Source organism: Limanda limanda, chromosome 9 (genome assembly GCF_963576545.1).
Source record: "Limanda limanda chromosome 9, fLimLim1.1, whole genome shotgun sequence".
NCBI classification, from domain to species: Eukaryota; Metazoa; Chordata; class Actinopteri; order Pleuronectiformes; family Pleuronectidae; genus Limanda; species Limanda limanda.
This window is the reverse complement of record NC_083644.1, coordinates 10,030,920-10,052,089: the sequence shown is the minus strand read 5'-3', so window position 1 is coordinate 10,052,089 and position 21,170 is coordinate 10,030,920. Positions and strand designations below refer to the sequence as shown.

General features: G+C 41.9%; 2 protein-coding genes across 2 annotated transcripts in view; both read left to right on the top strand.

Annotated features, from left to right (window-relative positions):
- arid3a (AT-rich interactive domain 3A) overlaps nucleotides 1-4,976 on the top strand; it is a 38,856-nt gene extending 33,880 nt beyond the window's left edge. Inside the window, exons 5-9 of the mRNA XM_061078400.1 lie at nucleotides 1,097-1,280; nucleotides 1,490-1,737; nucleotides 2,740-3,006; nucleotides 3,745-3,834; nucleotides 4,333-4,976. Coding sequence (XP_060934383.1) covers nucleotides 1,097-1,280; nucleotides 1,490-1,737; nucleotides 2,740-3,006; nucleotides 3,745-3,834; nucleotides 4,333-4,454 — 911 coding nt within the window. The 3' untranslated portion in view covers nucleotides 4,455-4,976. The remainder of the gene's footprint in view (nucleotides 1-1,096; nucleotides 1,281-1,489; nucleotides 1,738-2,739; nucleotides 3,007-3,744; nucleotides 3,835-4,332) is intronic.
- Nucleotides 4,977-12,989: 8,013 nt separating this feature from the next.
- ctdspl3 (CTD (carboxy-terminal domain, RNA polymerase II, polypeptide A) small phosphatase like 3) lies at nucleotides 12,990-20,020 on the top strand. Its single transcript, XM_061078363.1, has 11 exons — nucleotides 12,990-13,324; nucleotides 15,377-15,500; nucleotides 15,588-15,728; nucleotides 16,525-16,633; nucleotides 16,922-17,039; nucleotides 17,466-17,552; nucleotides 17,973-18,035; nucleotides 18,217-18,296; nucleotides 18,552-18,678; nucleotides 18,960-19,055; nucleotides 19,494-20,020. Exons 1-11 carry the CDS (start codon nucleotides 13,148-13,150, stop codon nucleotides 19,557-19,559), a joined length of 1,188 nt encoding a protein of 395 aa, XP_060934346.1. The 5' UTR covers nucleotides 12,990-13,147; the 3' UTR covers nucleotides 19,560-20,020.
- The last annotated feature ends 1,150 nt before the right edge of the window (nucleotides 20,021-21,170 follow it).

Genomic DNA, 21,170 nt, shown 5'->3' with positions numbered 1-21,170 from the left:
GTCTACATGGCCCTGCCCCAATTCTATTACCGCACACACATACTCAGAAACACTGACTCAGCCGTCATCCAGGATCTTCACACTGATGACACACACATAACGCCAAAACTGCTAACTTATTGTCACACTTTGGAAACATGGATTATGTAATGTTGTGTTTTTGTGTATTCGGTACATTAATCGCCAATAGCTAATTCCACATGATTCTCTCATAAGTACCAAGAAGGAGTAGAGGACTCGTGGCTGATTTAATCAGATCAGAGGGCGGGAGACAACAGGCATGTGCTCACAACTGAAAAACCAGCACTAGATGTTTACACTGTCAGAGACACCAACAATGGGCGGGTCTCCCAAGTCGTCTGTGAGAATGTGAGAGCGCCATCTGCAGGCCATATTCATAAATGATGCATTGCTCCTTAAAAGGCAAATCAAGGATTAATCATTTTTTATGTTACATGTGGGGCCTGGGGCCTGTATCTAGGATCACTCATTATTTGAAGTCATGTAATGTGATGATCACAGAATTAAAAGCTTAATTTTTATCAGCTGGGAAAATAATTTGTCATGGATTAATATAAAAGTGTAACTACTGACTGATGTTGTCCTAAGGTGGTTTATTATATTTTATATTTTATAGACTTTTATTTATCTGCACTCACATCACCTCCATTTTTAAGAAACCAGCCTGGTTAGGTTTCGTCATCGCAAACAAATGCTGGTTAGTTCATGGTTTGAGAAACATTTAAACAATATTATATTAAGTTAAGTAAATTAAAAGATAATATAAAGTTGTAATTAAAGCCTGACTGATATTTATTTTGGGGAACGATGCCAATAACGATTTCATGTAGTAAAACATTTAATTGTCTTTTCTCTCTGCTGCCACTGTCAAGGATGCTTCATGCAAGAAAGCATCTTCTTATGAGTGTTTGTTATTTCTCTGTTGACATTTCCCGTGTGTGTGTGTGTGTGTGTGTGTGTGTGTGTGTGTGTGTGTGTGTGTGTGTGTGTGTGTGTGTGTGTGTGTGTGTGTGTGTGTGTGTGTGTGTGTGTGTGTGTGTGTGTGTGTGTGTGTGTGTGTGTGTGTGTGTTTTAGGAACCCCGGTGAATCGTATTCCCATCATGGCCAAACAGGTCCTGGATCTGCACATGCTCTACAGGCTGGTCACAGAGAAGGGCGGCCTGGTGGAGGTCATCAACAAGAAGCTGTGGAGGGAGATCACCAAGGGACTCAACCTGCCTACCTCAATCACCAGTGCAGCCTTCACCCTCCGCACACAGTCAGTACACACACAACCACACGCCCCCTCACACACCAGTCATATGAAGCTAATCAGTTGATTTCATGTATGATTGTGAGCTGTCAGGTTTCACTGTCTGGCAACTGTCCATGTCTATCAAACTCCACTCTCAAAACGTTGTATTCAAATGTCTCATAGACTGAGCTCAAGTCATCACTGTGTGAATAAATCCATTGTGTTCCTCTCAGATACATGAAGTACCTGTACCCGTATGAATGTGACAAGAGGAGTCTGAGCAACCCCAACGAGCTCCAGGCAGCCATTGACAGCAATCGGCGGGAGGGCCGGCGACAGAGCTTTGGAAGCTCCCTCTTCACCTACTCGCCCAACGGGACGCCCACCATGCTGTCCTCGCCGAAGCTCCACACATCCAGCGTGGGCCTGAGCCTGGGAACCAACGGCGCCTCGCTGACGCCCATCCAGAAGATCAAGAAAGGTGACTGTTTATTATCTGATGATTATTGTTAGAGCAAGGTCATGTCGGTCATTTTGCTTCATCAGAAGTTTAAATGGCTGAAGAGTTTGATTTGTTTTTTAAAATTTTGGAAAACTCCAATATTGTGGGACATGTTCTTCATTTGTGGTTCACAGAGTTGTTCAGGGTCCAGAAGTCTGGAATTTTCGGTTGTTTGAAGTTGCTTTAAAATTCACTGGGTGCTGTTGTCATAGTAACAAGACCTGAGTTCCAACCAGCCAAACTACATATATGATGAAGTATTAAACAAAATATAAGTTTGTGCACAATCTCAATGTTATTTGAGATTCTGTAGGAAAAGACAAACTGATCCAAAAAGAAATTCTGAGTATGAAGTGGAAAAAATAAGCAAGAACTGTTGGCATTTAATTAAATTTTCACCTTAAAATGGAACTTTTAATAAATACAAGTATTTGTTTTCATAGCTGAATCATATTTATTCACTATTCATTATATCACTGTAAATATTATATGTCCATCGGGGAGAACTTCTCCGTTCATACACCATCACTTGTGATCTAACCACACTGACTGGTGATTACTGATGTAACAGGGTTCAAAGTGTAGGAACATCTTGGAGCACAACATAGAACAATTAACACATGATATGAAACCTGATATGATGGCCTCGTGCATCCTGGGTGGGTTTCCTGCACAACTGACGTCAATCAAATGACCAGCACCTGTCCAAAACTATTATTGCTATTCACAGCACGTTCCCCTCAACAAGCTAAACCACAAACCCCTAGTTACCAGTAAAAAAATATTAATGTCTGCCAGTTAAACTGAATGAATAAATGGATTTGCTGTCAGATTTTTAACTGTGATATAACCGTAACATCATGTGCATCTCAGACAAACAGTTTTTTCTGTCATGTTCGCCAGAGAAGAACACAATTTATATTGATGTCACATTATACTCAGTTCCACCTTCTTTCCCTCTGTGTGCCCTCTGACCAAAAGAAGATGGAGCCCACCTGCTGCCGGGGCATGGTATGGCTCGCTTGTCACCGGGGGTCCTGGCGGGTCACGCGGCCGCCCAGGCAGCAATGGCTGCTCAGGTGGCCGCTCTGGAGCAGCTGAGAGACAAGCTGGAGGCTGGCGAGCCTCCGGAGAAGAAGGTGGCGCTGTCGCCTGAGGATCACCACCGACTTCTGCAGAGAGCGCTGCAACACAACCTTCTGGCCATGACCGCCCAGATACCCATGAACATCCGAATCAATAACCAAGGTACTGAACACACGGGGGAGTTTTACAATCAGCCAATATGAGGAGAACAAAACCACTAGATTTGCTTTTTCATGTTCAAATGGAAGAACAAAATGAAATGTGTTCTTCCTTCTCATTATGAATACAAATCAAGTCGTGCTCCTGGATTACTTACAACCTTTATCAGCTCAGTGTCAGTGCTTTGGTTTCTTTTACATCCAACTCGTATTTTTCCGCTATGCTCTCATTTGAAGGGTCGTTTGTAAAGAATCTTAACGAGCTAAAAATAGTATTGCATGTCATCATTATCCTCGAATTTATACAAGGTGAATTTCACACATTCTCCCGCTTCCTGGCAGCTAGTGTCTTGAGACTTTCTTGTAATCTTGCCACAAACCACATCACCAGGAAGTGCCTGTCAGCGGGCCTGTAGGTCGGCCTGTGTTTGTCTGCGCGGGGATTCTCTAATGCAGCTGTGCACTTTGATCTTATCTCTATCTGATAGAACACGCAAACTGTTTCTCAACACTGATAATCCAGGGGTGACTTCTGAGAAATGTTTAACTGGACGTTTCTGCAAAATTCACACACTAACTAGATTTTTCCTGAGAGAGAATTTTGTGGACTTTATATGCTAAATTAAAGGAGGAGTCAACTGTGTTTCAAGTGTTAAAAAGGCAATTTGCACAGTGTTTATATGCAAGAAAACTAGTGTGAGTCAAAACGACTGCTAAGCTTTCCTTTCTGTTTGTCTCACAGAGAGCAGGCAGAGCTCAGCCCTGAACCTCACCACCAATGGCACGAGCAGCATCAGCATGTCAGTGGAGCTCAACGGAGTGGTGTACGCTGGTGAGTGGCGCTGTCACGGGATGTGACTTTTTTTTGTCAGGGTGACTGTGACCACTGATCAGAGATTACAGATAAACCAATGATAAGTAAATGAACAGCTTCTTGTTGAACAAAAGTCACGTGCAGTTACTTTCCAGAGTCTTGAGCTGTTTTCACTGAACTCCGGATATTCTTATGAAATTCCAAAGATATGTCAACTTGGGAAGACAAAGAGACTCTAGAGCTCTTAGTGATAAGGGCGGACGTCCGTGTGGATGTGCTGTAAACTAAAGCATTTGATTTCTGCAGTGGAACTCATACGTCATAATGTCCCTCCTACACGCTCTACCCAGGTGCCACCCCTGGAGAGTATCAGGATCTGAAGTCCAGACATTTGTAGTTTCCGGAGTTCATGCCTGAAAGCAGCTCAAGCTTCTTTTTCAGTAGAAATGACATTAATCAGGATCCCTCTGTGTTCTAACTTTAATTTCTGTGCTGCTTGTATCTTTTCCTCTCCAGGTGTTCTTTTTGCTCAGGCACCTGGCTCAGCCTCATCCGCTGCGTCTGGATTATCCGCCACCGCCGCTCGTGTCGGCCCTCAGAACACACCTACCTCAAACTCCAACAACCTGTTGTCTTAACAACCCCCCCACCCCCACACCCAGCCTTTCCCCTCTAGTCTTTTAAAAAAAAATTACCACGCTAAGTAAAGCCAAAAACCAACCTCATTTTCTACATCATCTATGCCAAAAAAGAGAAGACCCACACACCGTACAGAAGACACCAACTGAAACTCGGATCACTTGAAGTACACTATCTCAGGTTTTCTCTCTCAAACTCACCTCTTTTGTTCTTCGTAGCCAAAATAATTTTGAAAGAAAATTATCCCCACTGAGAGTCAGTATATGCTTAACAATGCACAACTTGTGAATTATTTATTTCTGCATAAATGTACAGATTATCGGAGAACAAAAGAGAAGGTAATAACCAGGAAGGGCAATGCACTGTTTACACACACAAACACAGCTACTGACTGACAGTAATGTTTGATCCTCTAGGGGAGAGATTTTTTTTTTTATTTTATTTTATCTTTTCGTTGTCATTATTATCATTATTGTTATTCTCTATTGTGTTTATCATTTTAAATCTTTACAATCCTCTCACTGCAGGAAAAAAAGTATATATATTTAGAATTCTATAAAAAAAAAAAAAAAAAGAATATCTTCTATTTTTAATCAGAAAAGCTTTAAAGGTATATGTTGTTTCTTCAGGGCATATAACAATGTACCGCTGTGACCTCATTTTGTGTAAAACCTTATAACCTTATTCACATGGCAGCCAGTTTGGATATCTATGTGGAAGACTGGTGCAGGTCTGCACCCGTGTTGTGTAGAGACACACGTCATATCTATGCCACAGATTTTTCAGGGAAACGCAAAATAAGAAACTCCTGGATCTCAAGAATCTGCAAGGATGTTGGTCGACTGCTGAATAGATTTGGTCCGTTATCGATTGCGACAAGAGAGTTTATGCAGTGGCTAGTTAGCGGGAATGCTACGTGGCTGACAGCCCTTGCTGAATTCATGCAGTTGTCGTGTTGTTGCTCTTCCTGAAACAGCACGATGTATACCCCCCACCTCCCCCCGCGCTCACTTGTTTGTTGACATAAGGCCAGTTCAATACATATCTATGCCAATCATGCAGGTTTATTCTCAAGCGGCTGTATGCAGGTATATGTTCAAAGTGGCTGTTTGTACGAATAAGGTCTGTTGAGCAGGTGGGAAATGAGCTGAAGCCTTTCGTTACACGCTGGATCTCCTGAGCCCCGGGCGGCGCCCACCCCCGACCGCTCCTGGTGCCGTTCAGGGCTCAGATGTTTTTTGTGAATATCACGTTTTCCATTGTTCTCAGGTGAACCTCCCCACCCCCCCCACCCCACCCCTTCGCTCATTGCTTTGTATAATATCCCGCAGTCTTCTATTACACTTGACAGAGTAATGCTTTTCAACGTCTTTCCCTGCGGAAAGATTTAGTTTTTATCTTTTTTATGATACTTGGCCTTCTAGTGGAGTGATTGTCTTAAGGTCAGATGCATGCATGTGTTTGTAGATAAAAGTCCGTCAGCGTGCAGGAAAATTCTTGATTTCCTGTCCAGGATTTAAAGGAGTCGAGCGTCTGCTTGATCCTTGTTATTGCGGAGACTCTCACAACGGACAATCAGGTGTCAGGAGACAATCTGATCTTCAGGAAAAACTTATCCTGACCATTAGTTCAGCTCATATCTGATGTTTTTTTTTGTTTTTCTTGTATCATAGATTACAAATGCTTTGGCTTGTTTGTTTCAGCTTTGTGTTTTTGCATGACTTAGTGCTTATTCAGATCCAAGTGCTTCTTATCCTGTGCTGTGACGAGGGCGGGGTCCTCTGGAGACTGGCTCGCCATCCATTAAGAATAACACAGAGAATGCCTTGTGATCCTCGGATTGTTTTTTTTTGTTGAGATTTTGGTAAATTGGGGCTTTTGATAATGAAAGATCAGAGATAATCCTAGCTGTGGCTGAGCACTGGCTTGTGTCTTAGTGTTTGCACAAACACTCTCTGCAGTTCGATTATTAAAAGGTTAAATCTGCCACCGTGGAGACGCCGCATCACCACACAAGTAGATGTGTCTCCGCATTTTGAAGTGGATCAATCATTTAGCTTTTTGGACCTTAACCCCTGTTACTTCACTGGTTTGTTGGCTGTTAAAGATTGTTACTCAACCCCACCCCCGACCCCCGACGCAAAGCAGCCTCATTCCTACCGACGTTAGGAAGTAAATCAGGCTTTGTACGTGGGTTCTGTTCCGAGGCCTTAACGCAGCATGAGATGTCCAGAGAGCGAACAGTACCTCCATCGAATCACGTTTTTACTGTATCAGTCAAATATCACCAGATGGCTGTCGAGGCTTTGATTCTGGACGCGGCTCTCGGTGGGAAATCGCCACCAGCTGCTGCACAAACACTGGTCAGTTCTGGAAAGTTCTCTTTATACTCAGATAAACCCACCACTCCCATTCAGAAACACAGTCATCCAACACTGGTATTTAAGTTCAGTGAAAAGAGAAAAAAATAGGAAATCTGAGCTAAAGTTTTATTTTAATAATTGTTTTCCAGAAACAGCTTCTCATTGATCGTGTTCCATCTTAAAGAGACACAGAGCCTCAGCCTGAATGATGAATTCCAATCATCATCAATTCGTTATAGATTCAACGATGCAAACAAAACTACCATCGACTCACTTACTTGCAGACCAGCTCAGTGCATGCCAGCCTGCGCCACCTACAGGCAAGAAATATAGCAGCAGCGACAGTTCCGATGTTCAGATGGACACTAGCTGCAGGCAAAGACTCAACAGCAGCAGTTTGTGTAGCTGCTGTTGTATTTGTGGGTATTTTGGACAATTATACAACATGTCAGTTAAAATAGCTTGTGATCAGAGGCAGAACATTTCACTCAGGTAGATGATGATAAACGTGGAGAATCATTGTTTCACACTAACCCTTCATGTTAATTATTTGACCAATGAACAAGATCATGAGACACAGTTGAAAGCTCCAGATAAACTGTCAAAGTGGACCTTGTGGTGAGAAGATTCTTCAGCCCCAGCACGTGTGTTAATTATTTATTGTGCAGTTAGTTATTAATTGTTAATCCCATTGAGATTAACGCAGCCTGAACCGCAGCTCTTAAAGGTGCTGCAGCTTTTACTGCACCTGCAGGTTTGAAACTGCTGCTGCTGCCCACTGGGCCTGGTTTCATTTGCTTCACATCAGTGACGGTGTGTGTTCTTCTTCAGAAGACTGAGTTACAGTTACTGCTAATGAATGGAAAAGCAGCAGGCCAGCCAGACGACTTGAAGCTGGTTTGATGTATGATCGTATCGAAGCCGAGCAAGAAAACGGAGATAGAAGTTTCCTCCTCTCCTACCTCTACACATTCTGTCTGGAAATCAGCCTGATGCTTATTTAACAACAGTGACTCTTTGACAGCAGAGGTTTATTTTCGAACAACAAAACCATTTTTGGGTATTTTTGCAGAAGTGAAAGTCCAGTTTGCGTAGGGTTACAGCTTTACATAGAGATGATACAATACCTGGTTCCTTATTTGTGAACAACTCACACATCAATCAGCCCGAAACCTTTTTGCCTTTTAACATGTGAATGATTTTCATGCAGTAGTGATTCACATGATGGAGCCTGACGTGAAAGATTCACATCCCTGTTAGAAATAGAGTTAGGGTTGAGACACCTTACATATGTCCCTTCTACAATGAAAACACCTTTCATTTTTTAAATAATCATGCAGTGTACATAAATATCTTGAAATGTAATAATATAATGAAAAACATAGAAAATACAAAAATTTTACTAAGCCCCCTGTACATTTGTACTAACCAAGTAGTTTAGGAAATTAATATTTACAAAACACATTTTGAAATTGTGATTCAGACATTTCTCCCTGATGATAAAATATTTAGCTATCATCTTATTTATGTTACACAAAAAACTCAAAACCACAACGTATGAATAAATTAGCCTCTTTTGTTAATCGTTTTTATCTATTTCCCATGCAGTTCTTCTGCACCCCCCCCAAAAAAAAGTATAGATTAGACAATGTTATAATTACTTTGAGAACGTAAAATGTCAGAAAATCAGATTCAGGTTTTGAAATCACCTCTGACCAAGTATTTCGTTATTGCATGGTGTCGTCGCAGGGCAGCGTAGTCTCTACAGTAAAGTTGGTGTTTACATGCTAAGCTAACCTCCAGTCACAGCCTGAACAAACAGGGAGTTCAGTCACCTCTGTCACATGGTACAGTATAAAAGGATGTGTTCATTCTTGTTGGTCAGTTTAGAGACTCACTGAGAGCCGTGCATCTGTCTCTGCCTCTTCCTGAGGAGCAGATGTCACATTTGCTTGTAGTGACTGACAATCACATAAAGGCCTGTCGTTGGGGGGGGGCTGCTAAAGAAAGCCAAAATTCAATCAATCAATCTAAATCTAAAGGATCAACATTTCTTCTTAAGATTTGACCCCTTGACCCTTTGGCCCCTGAGGCAACACTCAAGCACCTGCACCCCCCCACACACACACACTTCAGCAGATCCATGTTTATCGTATATCTATTGACCTGTGGGATATTTGCATTTGAAAAGCGGAGGTACTGCAGCTCTCTGTTTGTCTCTCTCTCTCTTTCTCTTTCTCTCCCTCTCTGTGGGTGCATGGCAGCGCCCTCAGGGAAGGCCGGCATGTATTTAATTGCGTGGTAGCGACAATCAGGAGATGCTATGACAACACAGTTTACCTCCAAACACTTTGACATCCCTTCAAACACAATCACGCCCCATTTCTACCTCAAATCAGAAAAAAGCTTTGGCAGATCTCTCTGCACCAGCCGCAACAGAGGATCCTGTTGAGGGCTGTGTTCTCACGAGGAAACGAGTCCAGATGTAGTTGATGCTGGGTTATTAATCGTTGACTATGAAAGAGATTGTAGAGACCGCAGACAATCCTTATTGAAGGATGAGGGGGAATCAAGAGAAGTCAGTATCCTCAAGATGCTTCCATCTCTGCAGTTAGAGCTCCCCCCGGTGGTGGTTTTTTGTAACGACGCACAATCAATCTAGATCTCCTAAATGGAATGACTTGGTTTTAATCGAAGGCTGGAGGATTCATATGCAGCCAAACAAATGACATATTTAAAGTGTTCATGTCTTAATTTCCTTCCAGTGTTTCCAGGGTTTTCTTTCAATCATCAAGCAACACTTAGATAATCAGCATTCATTCAGAAACCAAAGACACAATCGGTGAACAATCAATAATCAGATCTCCCGTCTTGTGGGTTTCTCTGGATCTGCGCTCAGGCAGGTTTCCCGTGTATCAGAGGGAGCTGCTCTGTGAAGAGACGTTGGGAAAGTGCAGCTGTGAACACGGAGTCAGCCTGAACTCTGTCGGCACCTCGTGTGAGTGTTGAGGTCGGAGCAGACTCTGGCTGTGTTTTGTCTGAACGCTACCAGCTGCGTCATGTGACTGTTTGCAGGTGGCTTTCCTCATTAGATCAACATGAGGACTTTGCATCTGCAGTTCTCAGGCCGTGTCTCTGTTTGTCATGGTTACATTATTGTTGTTGTTGTTGTGGTAATGCAGTTAAAAGCTCGGATTGATTTCCGTTTCAGTCTGCTTTGTTTGAGGCCACAGATCAGATCAATGCCCGCAGCCGGACTTATTGTCTTAATGCAAATTGCATTTTTTTTTTTTTTTGTCTTGGAGCTTGATTTTCTCGACAATATAAGTAGTAAATGTTGTGCTGTTCAGGAGTTGATCCCCAAATCTCACACATCAAAGCTTCTGGGCTGTTCTTCTTGAAACACTGCTGCTTTCACTCCCACCGGAGCTGTAGCTAAAACAACCTCTTACCAGGTCCCACTCGCTTCAGGCGTTGAACTTTAGCCAGAGCATTTTACGGGTGTATGTGGGTTCAGGGGCTTTTGGACTGGACTTCGCCACTGACTTCACCTCCGTCAGGTGGAAGGTGGAGAAGGGAAAAGGATGATGTTGAGAAAATAACAAGATGCCTTCTGCTGTGACAATTGTAATATGAATTTATTAACCTGTATTACCGAGATTCATTTAATAGATTATTTCTGAAATATGGCTTTTTAGGGCTCTGGATTATATCATGTTTATATTGTTTTTTTGTTTGTTTTTGCTGTCTTTGCTTTTTGTTTTCTTGATATGCTGTAGCAACCGTGGCACACTGAGATTACATTTAGAGCAGATTTATTAATATAGCGATAATCATGACGATAACAGTGTCATTATTTTAGGGAAGCGTGTGACGTAATCGTGTGTGAGTGTGTGTGTGCTTGCGTGTGTGCGTGCTCCGTGTGTCTCTGCGTCAGCTTCAGAACTGAAACAAACTCTGTCTTTTTGTCTCTTACAACTTCTCAGGAAAATCTACCTCTGCCTCCAGTTTGATGCATTTAACCCAGTGAGGGCTCCAGTTACAGTGTAGTGGGTACACAACGAGGGCGCCAGGGTCGACGCCAGGGTCCGAAATGAACTGTAACATGGATTTGGGGGGGGGGGAAAACTCTGGTGTATTTATAATGTTACATTGGCTGAATATGAATATCTAAATCTCCTCAGTGGATATTTATTTCACCCTGGTTGGTGAATAAAAGGCTCATTTTGGACCCTGAGGTGTTTTCCTCTGTCCCTCTCCTCTCTGTGTTACAGGCTCTTAACACTTCTGCTGTTCCGTTTAATTAAGCACCAACCACAGGGAACCTCCAGCTCAACAGCTACATACTACTAGTGCTACAACAAGTACTGCTTCTAGTACCACTGTTAGTACTGCAAGTCATTTCTCAGTCTGTAAATGTGTGTTTATTCCTCCTTTTTTCTATAAATGATTACTTTTATTTTATTTTTATTTTTGATGAATGGGATGTGTCCCGGTAACCATGGTAACAGTGAAGTGGCGACGGGCAATGCAACTGTTTTGTTTTTGTTTTATTCATTTTTTTTTCTTTTCGATTTTTTGAAGGGTGAAGAGCTATTCTTCTACACATATATTTACTCAATATGTGTTTGTGTGAATACTTTTATTTTGAATCTGATATTAATAAAATATCACCTTTCTTAAATGTCAGCAGAGCTTCGGATGTGTTTTTGTTCATGTTGAAAGTTGGTAAACCTGTTTATCAGTACATTAAAGAACATGTTCCATCCATTTGAATTCTTTAGCTCATCTGTTATTGTTCACATTTATGTCGTCTCCACAAAATAACTAAGCACTTAAACCTCATCGGTCTTATTTCCATTTATAGTTAAACGCAGCTTATGTCCCCAGGCTCTTATAATCTATAACAAAGAAAAAATCATGTTTCGTTAAATCATCATTACCCTAGAATGTGTCCTTTATATTTAAAGCAGGTCCTCTCTATGGAGGCAGCTATGTTTTTTTTACAGTAGCCCAGACTGGACAAACTAAACACCTTTTGAGTTTTTATGACAACTGACGGTTCCCACAGGTTCTATTTCATGTTTGGAAGGGGGGGGGGGGTGAGGTGAGGGGGTATTCAGCTGCAACATGACACTTCACCACTAGATGTCACTCAATTCTACACACTGAACCTTTAATGGGAAATGGCAATTAAATAAGATTTATGTTAACACCCCCCTTGTTTTAGGCTTTAGACATTATTGTATTTTTTTTAAATGACAGTTTGTTATATCTTTGAATTTAAATGGGGATTAACGTCTCTATTTTACCGGTGACAGACTGAAGCTGCTTTCACACGTGCACTGCAACTCTGGACTTTTCTAGACATTGCTTGGAGGAGCTCTGTATGTATGGATACGAATATCTGAATCAGGACAACTGGATATTTACCCTGTTAGCCCCCGAACTTAAACTTTGTGTAATGTTCACTTGAGACAATGTGAAGAAAGATGGTAACTGTCTTAGTGATGGGACATGTTCAATAATTACACCTTTACACAAAGTGCCACCTTGTTCAAAAGCCAAATTTCAAGCAGCTGAGAACAAACATGACAATGACCATATCGAATTGTGTGAGGGAGTTGTTATAAAACCACCTCAGTGTCAGAGCCAGTACGAGTCATAACCACTCCCTTGTGAAAAAGTCAGAATCAATCACAGTAGCCCAGACTGGACAAACTAAACACCCTTTGAGTTTTTATGACAACTGAAGGTTCCCACATGTTCTATTTCATGTTTGGAAGGGGGGGGGCGGGTGAGGTGAGGGGGATTTCAGCTGCAACATGACACTTCACCACTAGATGTCACTCAATTCTACACACTGAACCTTTAATGGGAAATGGCAATTAAATAAGGTTTCTGTTAACACCCCCCTTGTTTTAGGCTCTAGACATTATTGTATATTTTTTAAATGACAGTTTGTTATATCTTTGAATTTAAATGGTATTAAAGTGTAAAAGCTCTAAACTGGATGAAAACCTTCTCCTCACACTTGTTTTATAAATTGACCTACATTGGTTTTCGTCCTGCAACGTGACCTGTGAACGTGACTCGAGCACCGCCCCCTGAGCGTGTCAGCAGCTACGAACCTATCGCACCCCGGCAGATTTAAACGGCGGTTCGAGAGGACGCGGGGCTGATCGGGGCGGGCGGAGTCAACTCTTGAAAGCGCTGAAGCCTGGTGGAATAAAGCAAAACAAAAAGAAACCGAGACAGAAGCGGCATCACCGACTGGGAGGAGGAGGTTTGCTTGTTTATTGGTTTCCAGTCTCGTATGAAGAAAGAAGATGAGACTCAGGTCTCACAAGACGACCTCCCCGGACACCCCGAGGAGGACCAACCCCCGCCCGGCCGCCGTCAAAGCGACCCCGAGACGAGCCCGCCCGCCGGTGCCTGAGAGCCCGCTGCCGGTGCCTGAGAGCCCGCTAGTGGTGCCCGAGAGCCCGGTACCAGTAGTGACCCAGGTACCGACCGCCTGAGAGACCGACTGTTTCATCCATCGCTCCCCGGGTCATTGTGAACGGTGTCCGGCCTGTCAGCCTCCGATTCCGGGGTGTACACGGTCGCCTGGGTAGCTACGATGCTAGTTAGCCGGACGTTAGCTAGCTAGCTTCCCCATCACAACAACAGCGTTAGCTCGCTGTTGTTGTGATGGAGCAGAGTCTGGACTGAAGGAGGCTTTTCCACCACTGATACAACAACAACAACACAACAAATCCATGCTTTCATCCACATAAATTGTTGAATTTTAAATGAAGTAACAGGTCCCATCTGCTCCTTAGCTTCCTGTCAAATAGCGTTTAATCCACAACAATCATACTTTACTTCTCCAATCATAACATTACTCTGTGCCTGCGTGGTCAACTGCTCTTATTTTGACATATGTTAATATATATAATGAAGTATAGTTGGCTAATTGCTAATGTAGCTAACATGAAATGCTACCTCCATGAAGGTTTGTTGTCATTTTGATGGTCGCTACTCGTGGTGCTGTTGAATTTGCAGGTTTAACTCATGAAACTGTGAGATACTTATTTCTACACGTGCAATTCAATGGCTCATGTGCATCATGTTGCTTTGTGTATTTCCTGTTAACATAATGTGTGTAAACTGATATACTGAGCTCCTCTGTCTCTGTATAATATCAGTGACCGAGTCAAAACATCAGGTTCCTGTTTGCAAAGTGGAAACTTCAGATGTTTCCAAGCAACAATCTTTAATGGACTGATGCTGTAGAAGTATATTTAGTGTCTACAAACAAGGGTTTTATGTATTTATGATTGAAAAATACCCTCTAACGAATTAATTAACAATAGTGACCCCTTTTATTCAATCTTTTAATCACCTAAAGATCACCGCTCGTCCTGAATAATCTAGGAACTATTATCTCTATTTGATCTTAAATGTAGAATTTTTGTGAAAACGTTTACTGATATTAACAGTTTTAGTTCAGCATCGGGGGATTTTTGGAAATGAAGTATGAAGTAAACCAGTCATGCTCGTCACTAGGATACAAATCAGCCCCAGTGTTTAAGCTCTCTGTGTTTACGGCTGCAGTACGTCCCTGTCTGGGTTTGTGAGGCTCAGAGTATACAACGCACTGGGAGTTAAATAGACCAGTTCCATATGAGAGAGGGTCCCAGTTAAAAGTAGGTCACCAAGACACAAGCACGCTGACTGTTACCATTCAGACCGGAGCTGTGAATCCCTATAGTTTGGTTTATGGCTCCCTTTTGTGCAACAGCAAGTTAAATACAATAAATAGATATATAATGTAAGCCTGTGTTTTACTTCGAGTAAATCAGGGCTGAACCAACCTTCCTGTTTGCCTCCTTTCCTTCCAGCAGACTTTCAACTCCAAACTGGTTCTGCTCTGTTTGGTTACACCTTTGCCTTTTGTGTCTGCTTTGAATTTAAAATAAGCTCAATCCTGAATGCATATTGTTTTGTCTCTGTTTTAAAGTATCCTGTTGTGAGTAGTTCTGACCACTTCCACAGCTGTAGAGAAGTAGGACGACCTCAATGCTCATTGCTCTCCAGAATGAAATACCTTTTTGAGGACAACATTTGTGGTATTTTGGTGTGAAACCATCCAAACAATCGCACTTTGAAACCAGGCCTTAATGTGATTTGAATCTGACCTCAACAGACTACTTAAAACCAAATTAACAGTTGTAAATAATTATAAAATGATATTCAGGTTATTGGGGTTTAATAGAGCCTGAATGTTAAAAGCTGCACAATCATTGAGGGATTTCAAATTCTGATTTATCTGACTCCAAAAAAAACCCAGTAAAGGCCTCAACATGATGACTAATGATTTTCTCTCTCGTCTGTTTTGAGGCTGGAATAGTTGCACATCATGACAGTTTATCTAATGCCATATCCATGGCATATCTACTGGTGTTAACTCCTAGTAAAAGATCTGAATTGTGTTTATCTTCTCAATATCACATCCAAATTCAAACACTTAAATGGAATTGTTACATGCTTTTATATGCTCTTTTACTTTGTAGGTTGAAGAAACTTTGGATACAGAATCCCACCACTCAGACGATGAAGTTCCCACCATGGTGAGGCGGCGGCTTCCTCGCGGCCGAGCCAGGAAGAGAGCCATCGCTGTGGAGGACAGAGAAACCGGTTCGCACCGCCCAGATTTTCTCATGGATGATTCCTTTCACTTTCTGCTCTTGTGTTTCTCTGACTGATCGTCTTCTTGTGGTCTAGATTTGTCTTTCAAGACTCCGGTCAGACCCGCCCTGCGTCCCGAGCGCATCCTGTCCGAGATCGACCCGGGGTCCCCCAGCAACTCGACAGCCAGAAACATTTACTCGCCCATTGTGCGTTTCCTCACACCCAGCAAAGAGAGTGAGTGCAGCTTCTGTTCTGAGTTTCAACAATCTGGTCTTGATTAAAACACAAAAATTATGAAAGTGATCTGTGGTGTAAACTGACTATGGCCTAAATGTGTCAGCATCTTTCTGGTGGCTGGTGGCAAATTCCCAGTGTAAGTGTCTCAAATAAAAAGAACAGCAGGAAGCTCTTGAACTGCTCAGCTCGTATTAATGTGGTGACGGTTTGTCTCTATTTTACTGGTGACAGACTCGAGCTGCTTTCACACGTACACTACAACTCTGGACTTTTCTAGACATTGCTTGGATGAGCTCTGTATGTATGAATATGAATATCTGAAACAGGGCAACTGGATATTTACCCTGTTAGCCCCCTGAACTTAAACCTTGTGTAACGTTCACTTGCGACAATGTGAAGAAAGATGGTAACTGTCTTGATGATCCCATTGAGTGATGGGACATGTTCAATAATTACTCCTTTACACAAAGTGCCACCTTGTTCAAAAGCCAAATTTCAAGCAGCTGAGAACAAACATGACAATGACCATATCGAGTTGTGTGAGGGAGTTGTTATAAAACCACCTCAGTGTCAGAGCCGGTACGAGTCATAACCACTCCCTTGTGAAAAAGTCAGAATCAATGGTGATGCTGTAAACAGCTTTAATATGATTCTCACTGTGCACATGAGAGGCTTCACTTGCATCTGTGTTGTGTTGCAGCTACAAGATCAAAGTATCAAGTTTCCCTGTTTGCTCGTCTGCTCATGTTCTTTTGGTTCTCACTTCTTAAACATGTTGTTTTTCTCTGTCCAGATTCGAATGGTACTAGAAAGAGCATTTTGTTGAGTCCAGAACAAGGTGTGTTTGGTTTCGGCTCCGATGAACTTCTGGCCGGAGTTGAGGACGAGGACGTCTTCAACCCGTGAGTGAATGTCTCTTAATGTTTCTCCACCGCCTTACCACACAACTGATCGTGAACTTATAGTTAATAAAATGAGTACAGACTTTTCTTCATCAGAGAAAACGCAAACACCTGGGTGCAAAATGAATGGAAACCCAGTTCTGTCAATTCAAAATGTTACAGCTGTTTTGTCATGTGTGAGTTTGACTATTATAATTTACTTCTGCAGAACTCAACACCACTCTACACACAACTCTCAAGGTGTCACTGATTCTTTCGGTTCCTAAAGAGTGTTATTTTTATTTCCAGATTTACCTTCATCAAGAACATACCGTCACAGTCTAGTAGAGATTATTCCCCCCCGCGACTCAGAGACATTCCCCCCAAGACCAGGAGCACTCCAGAGGCCACGCTGGTGCTCGACCTGGTGAGTTGACTTCTGTGTGGATTCTTACTCTGGGGATACGGGGAAAAATAAGTCACACACATGAATATTATCCTGCCCTACGTGGTCAACCAGTTCTTTTTTTATGTCCATGTGTCTTAAATCAGTTCCCCCCCTTTTGATGTATAATCAAGTCATTAAAGAGAACATCATCTGTCACACTGCAAGACCAAAGGTGGAGCTAAGATAGATCCAGACTTCAAGTGTAAGGAAGTAAAACTAGTGCAACTGGTTTGTTTCGTGAAATACATTTTTCCATCAGGTGGAGGCCCGGCCACTTTACTGTGGGATGGTCAGACTGTCAGTTTTCATTGTGTGTCTGTGCACTCTCACCATCGCACACACAAGGAGAAAGCAGTCTGAACAGAAGTGAAGTAGACTAAGTCAGACTGATCTGTGTCCTTCCAGGAGGAGACGCTGATGTTCAGCTCTCTGAACGCGGTCGAAGGAGCAGAGTTCACCTTCAACACGGCGTTCCAGGACAATCAGTACAAGGTGACCACTGGCTGCTGCTCACACTCTTTGTTACTATTATAGTTTTTACATGATTTTCATTCTGAAATCATTTGGAATAAACATTATAAAGCATTGGCTGAACGTAAAGATTGACAACAAGACAGTTTTGAAATATTCAGTGGCGTATTCTGATTAATATTCATTAATCCAGATTCAAATTTACAATGATCTGTAAACATGCCGTATAAAATGTCTCTGTTCATCTCTGAAAACACTGAAATCACTTTTTCATCAATGTATTGAAAAACCCAGAAGATTAACAATACAGCATGAAATTTGATTATTTAAAATGCTTTGTCAAAAAGAGGTTTAGATATTCAAAAAGGAACCAGGGAAGAAAGTGAGAAAACATATATTTACAAGTTGATTTATACTTTCATCTTTCTTTGTTCCTGTCAGGTGCACATGATCCTTCGACCACATCTGAAAGAGTTCCTTCAGTCCATGTCAAAAGTCTATGAGGTTTGTGTTGAACTCCCCCCTTTATTTTATTTGAATCCAGCTCAATCAACTTGACTCTATTACTTTCTTATCTTCCTTTGAACACAAATATAAATTGAAGTGTTTATGTAGAGTCCATGTTGCCCACTGAGCTCTGGTTTGTGTGGAGTCGGTTCCAGCTGCTGTTTGGTTTCTCTTCCAGCTGTTTGTTTACACATGTGCAAAGAAGGAATACGCTGAGAAGATTCTGGACGTTCTGGACCCGCAGAGGAAACTGTTCCGGTATGTCTCCCTCACGTCTTCCTCCACTTGTGTTTCATAAAGTATTTGCTTTGGTTGATCCGACTGGGCCGGCTCGTGTTAGTCTGCTGCCGACCCGACCGTGAGCGGTGCACTGACCTGAGGACAGAACTCCTGAGCGTCACATGCTCCGTTTGTGTTCGGACCATTAGTTTGTGGCTTTCATGTTCCAGTGCGACTGTGGTTCACCGAAACGAGAGTAAATGTTTTTAACCTTGTCATTTTTTATCTTTCTAGACATCGACTGTTTCAGGAGGACTGCGCCTGCATCCTCGGCCACTACATCAAAGACCTCAGCGTCCTGGGAAGAGACCTGGCGAAGACCGTGGTCCTGGACAACGCTCCACACACCTACCCGTACCACGTAAGCACTGCACAGCTGGGACTCAGGCTACATTAGACATTATCCTGGGCTCATTGGCCACTCACAACCAAGTGAGCAGCTTACGTTAGTAGTTAGTCGGATCAATGATTTCATGGTATTTATTGACAATTCAAATAAACAGAATCATCAGTCCTACACTTCAAATACCCCTGAATATGTTATAGATTTGTTTTGGAAGAGGAAGTTCTGAAGCCCCTGTGTCATCTCACCTCTTCACTGTGAAAGGTGATGTAAGTAACAGGTTTTTGTTGTTTCCACAGCTGATGAACACGATTCCCATTAAGAGCTGGACCGGAGAGTCCGCGGACAGAGAGCTCCACAAACTCGTCTCCTACATGGAGAAACTGTCTGCAGCGGTACGTCTCACATCATCACACACAAACGTGTCTTATTAAAATGAATCTAATGACTTATTTAAGATAAGAAACAATAAAAGTCAATTAATTAGATGTTTTAAAAGATCAGTTATGTTAGGACAAGATTGAAAATCTCCCTCAGCATCTCTTACATCTGTCGTATTGAAAACAATGGAGCATGTTCCTGAGGTTCTCTGTCATCAACCTCATCACGTGTTTGAAGAACCTGAAACTTTTATGTTTTTAAGAAAGTTTAGTTTAAAGCCTCTGTGCAGAAGGAGTAGCAGACACCTTCAGGTATTGAACCGCCTTCCTTGGCTGAGGCTTCTCTGGTTGGGACAGAACTTGTTCGAGAGCGGGCATCTGCCCGCTCTCTTTCTCTCTTTCCTCCCCCGGCTTCATGGTTCGGTCCCAATATCTCTGCCTGTGTTTTTTCAGGAGGACTGTCGGGAGGTGCTGAAGAAGAGGAAGGATCATTTCCACAGGCTGCTGTCGGAGGACTGACCCCCCCGCCTCTCGTCCACACACACACACACCCTCACTTTCAACTACTTTACGTGACTTTCACAGCTTGTGTTTGCATTCGTGTTGTGCTTTGTTTAAAAAAAAAGTGAAAATGAAACCATTTAGAATTGGGCGCCCTGAGGCCCGTTGTGTTGTGAACACACTCGCCCTCCACCGTCCTCCCTGATGACTTAAAAGGACGAGACGTTGGTATTTCAAACATGCTGCTGGTCGTTCATCACCTCCAACTCTTTTGTCCAAGACTCATTCCACAGGCCAGTAAACTGCCCCCCACTGTTTGTGTTTATTCTTGAGAAAAAAACTTGAAATATGTTGTTTATAGAAATTATCTTTTATTTATTGATTAAATGACTAATCAATGGCTGTTATCTCTGTATATTTTTTTTATGCAATAAAATTGCCCTAATATTAACGGGAGAATAAATCACTGAAATCATCAATGTGACTTATGTGTTTCTGCTTTGAGTTGAATGGTGGGATTTTTAAAAGTGCGAGAGATTAGTCTTGAAATCTGCTGCAGGTCAGACTGAGGAGGATGTTAAAGTGGAAAGCGGTTAATATCGTCACTGAGGCAAAATCCAGCTTCATCCTCTGGTGGAATCATGATTTTACACAGATTCCACGCTGGTGTTTTTGTGCAAATTGAAGAGTAATAGTCAGTTTGCTTTAATCTAATGTCTCTCTGGTGATAACTCCAGGCTTATCCTCAAAAAAGGTTCCTGCTGTTATAACAGAACTCATCCCTTCCTGTGCTGCAGGAAAGCAAATGTACAGAAGAACAATTGGAAAGAACTAAGGGAATAAGGTGTAAGAGGAAGAGTGAGACGGTGTAATAATATGAGAATATAAAAACATACCTGATTTCACAGCACACTGAGATGGTGGGACATTTTAGGTCCCTTACAAACATGAGTGTGAGAAAGTTTAATTTCAAAAACACTTCAACTAATCTGTAAATTTCAATTTATTTCCAAATAATCTTAAAATGATTCCTGGAGAAAAAAAACCATCTGGTTGTAATTATTCAGCTGAAATTCACATTGTTCAGTTGATACACTTCCTCTTATTGTGATAAGCTAGAACAACAGTGAGACTTTAATTATCTGGTGAACCTGACTTTTGAATTGTGTCCACAAACGAGTGACTCAGGTTGGATGGATAAAATTGATATAAAATGGACGAGTTATATATATTAACCAATGTTGTAGTGAAGCAATTTTCTCCACGGAAAGTTGTCAGGAAATCATTAATAAACTCAGCACAACTAATTGAACCAACGAATCAACAGTATCAGAGTTTTGTCTCTATTTTCCTTGTAATTTATATCAAGCTGTTTCTTTCCAGGAAACTTTCCAAGAATGTTAAGGGAAATAACAGATTCTGTCTTTGGAACAGATATTTGATCCCAGTTTATTAATAGCTATAACAATCTGTAAAATATCAAAGAGGATGTCTTCTAGGTGGAAATATTTTTTCTGTCGATTAAATAGACCAGATATTAATTTTTCCAATGATTTAAAAGAAGAAAAACCAGCAACCTTTCACATTAAAGAAGATTCCATTGTCAAGATTCAAGTGTTTGGTATTTGA

Excerpts from the sequence above, each read along its gene's own strand:
- ctdspl3 (XM_061078363.1), top strand. The coding sequence starts at position 13,148 with ATGAGACTCAGGTCTCACAAGACGACCTCCCCGGACACCCCGAGGAGG. Across the intron at positions 13,325-15,376 it reads CGGTACCAGTAGTGACCCAG|GTTGAAGAAACTTTGGATAC; the intron begins GTACCGACCGCC and ends TTTACTTTGTAG. Across the intron at positions 18,297-18,551 it reads CCGCAGAGGAAACTGTTCCG|ACATCGACTGTTTCAGGAGG; the intron begins GTATGTCTCCCT and ends TTATCTTTCTAG.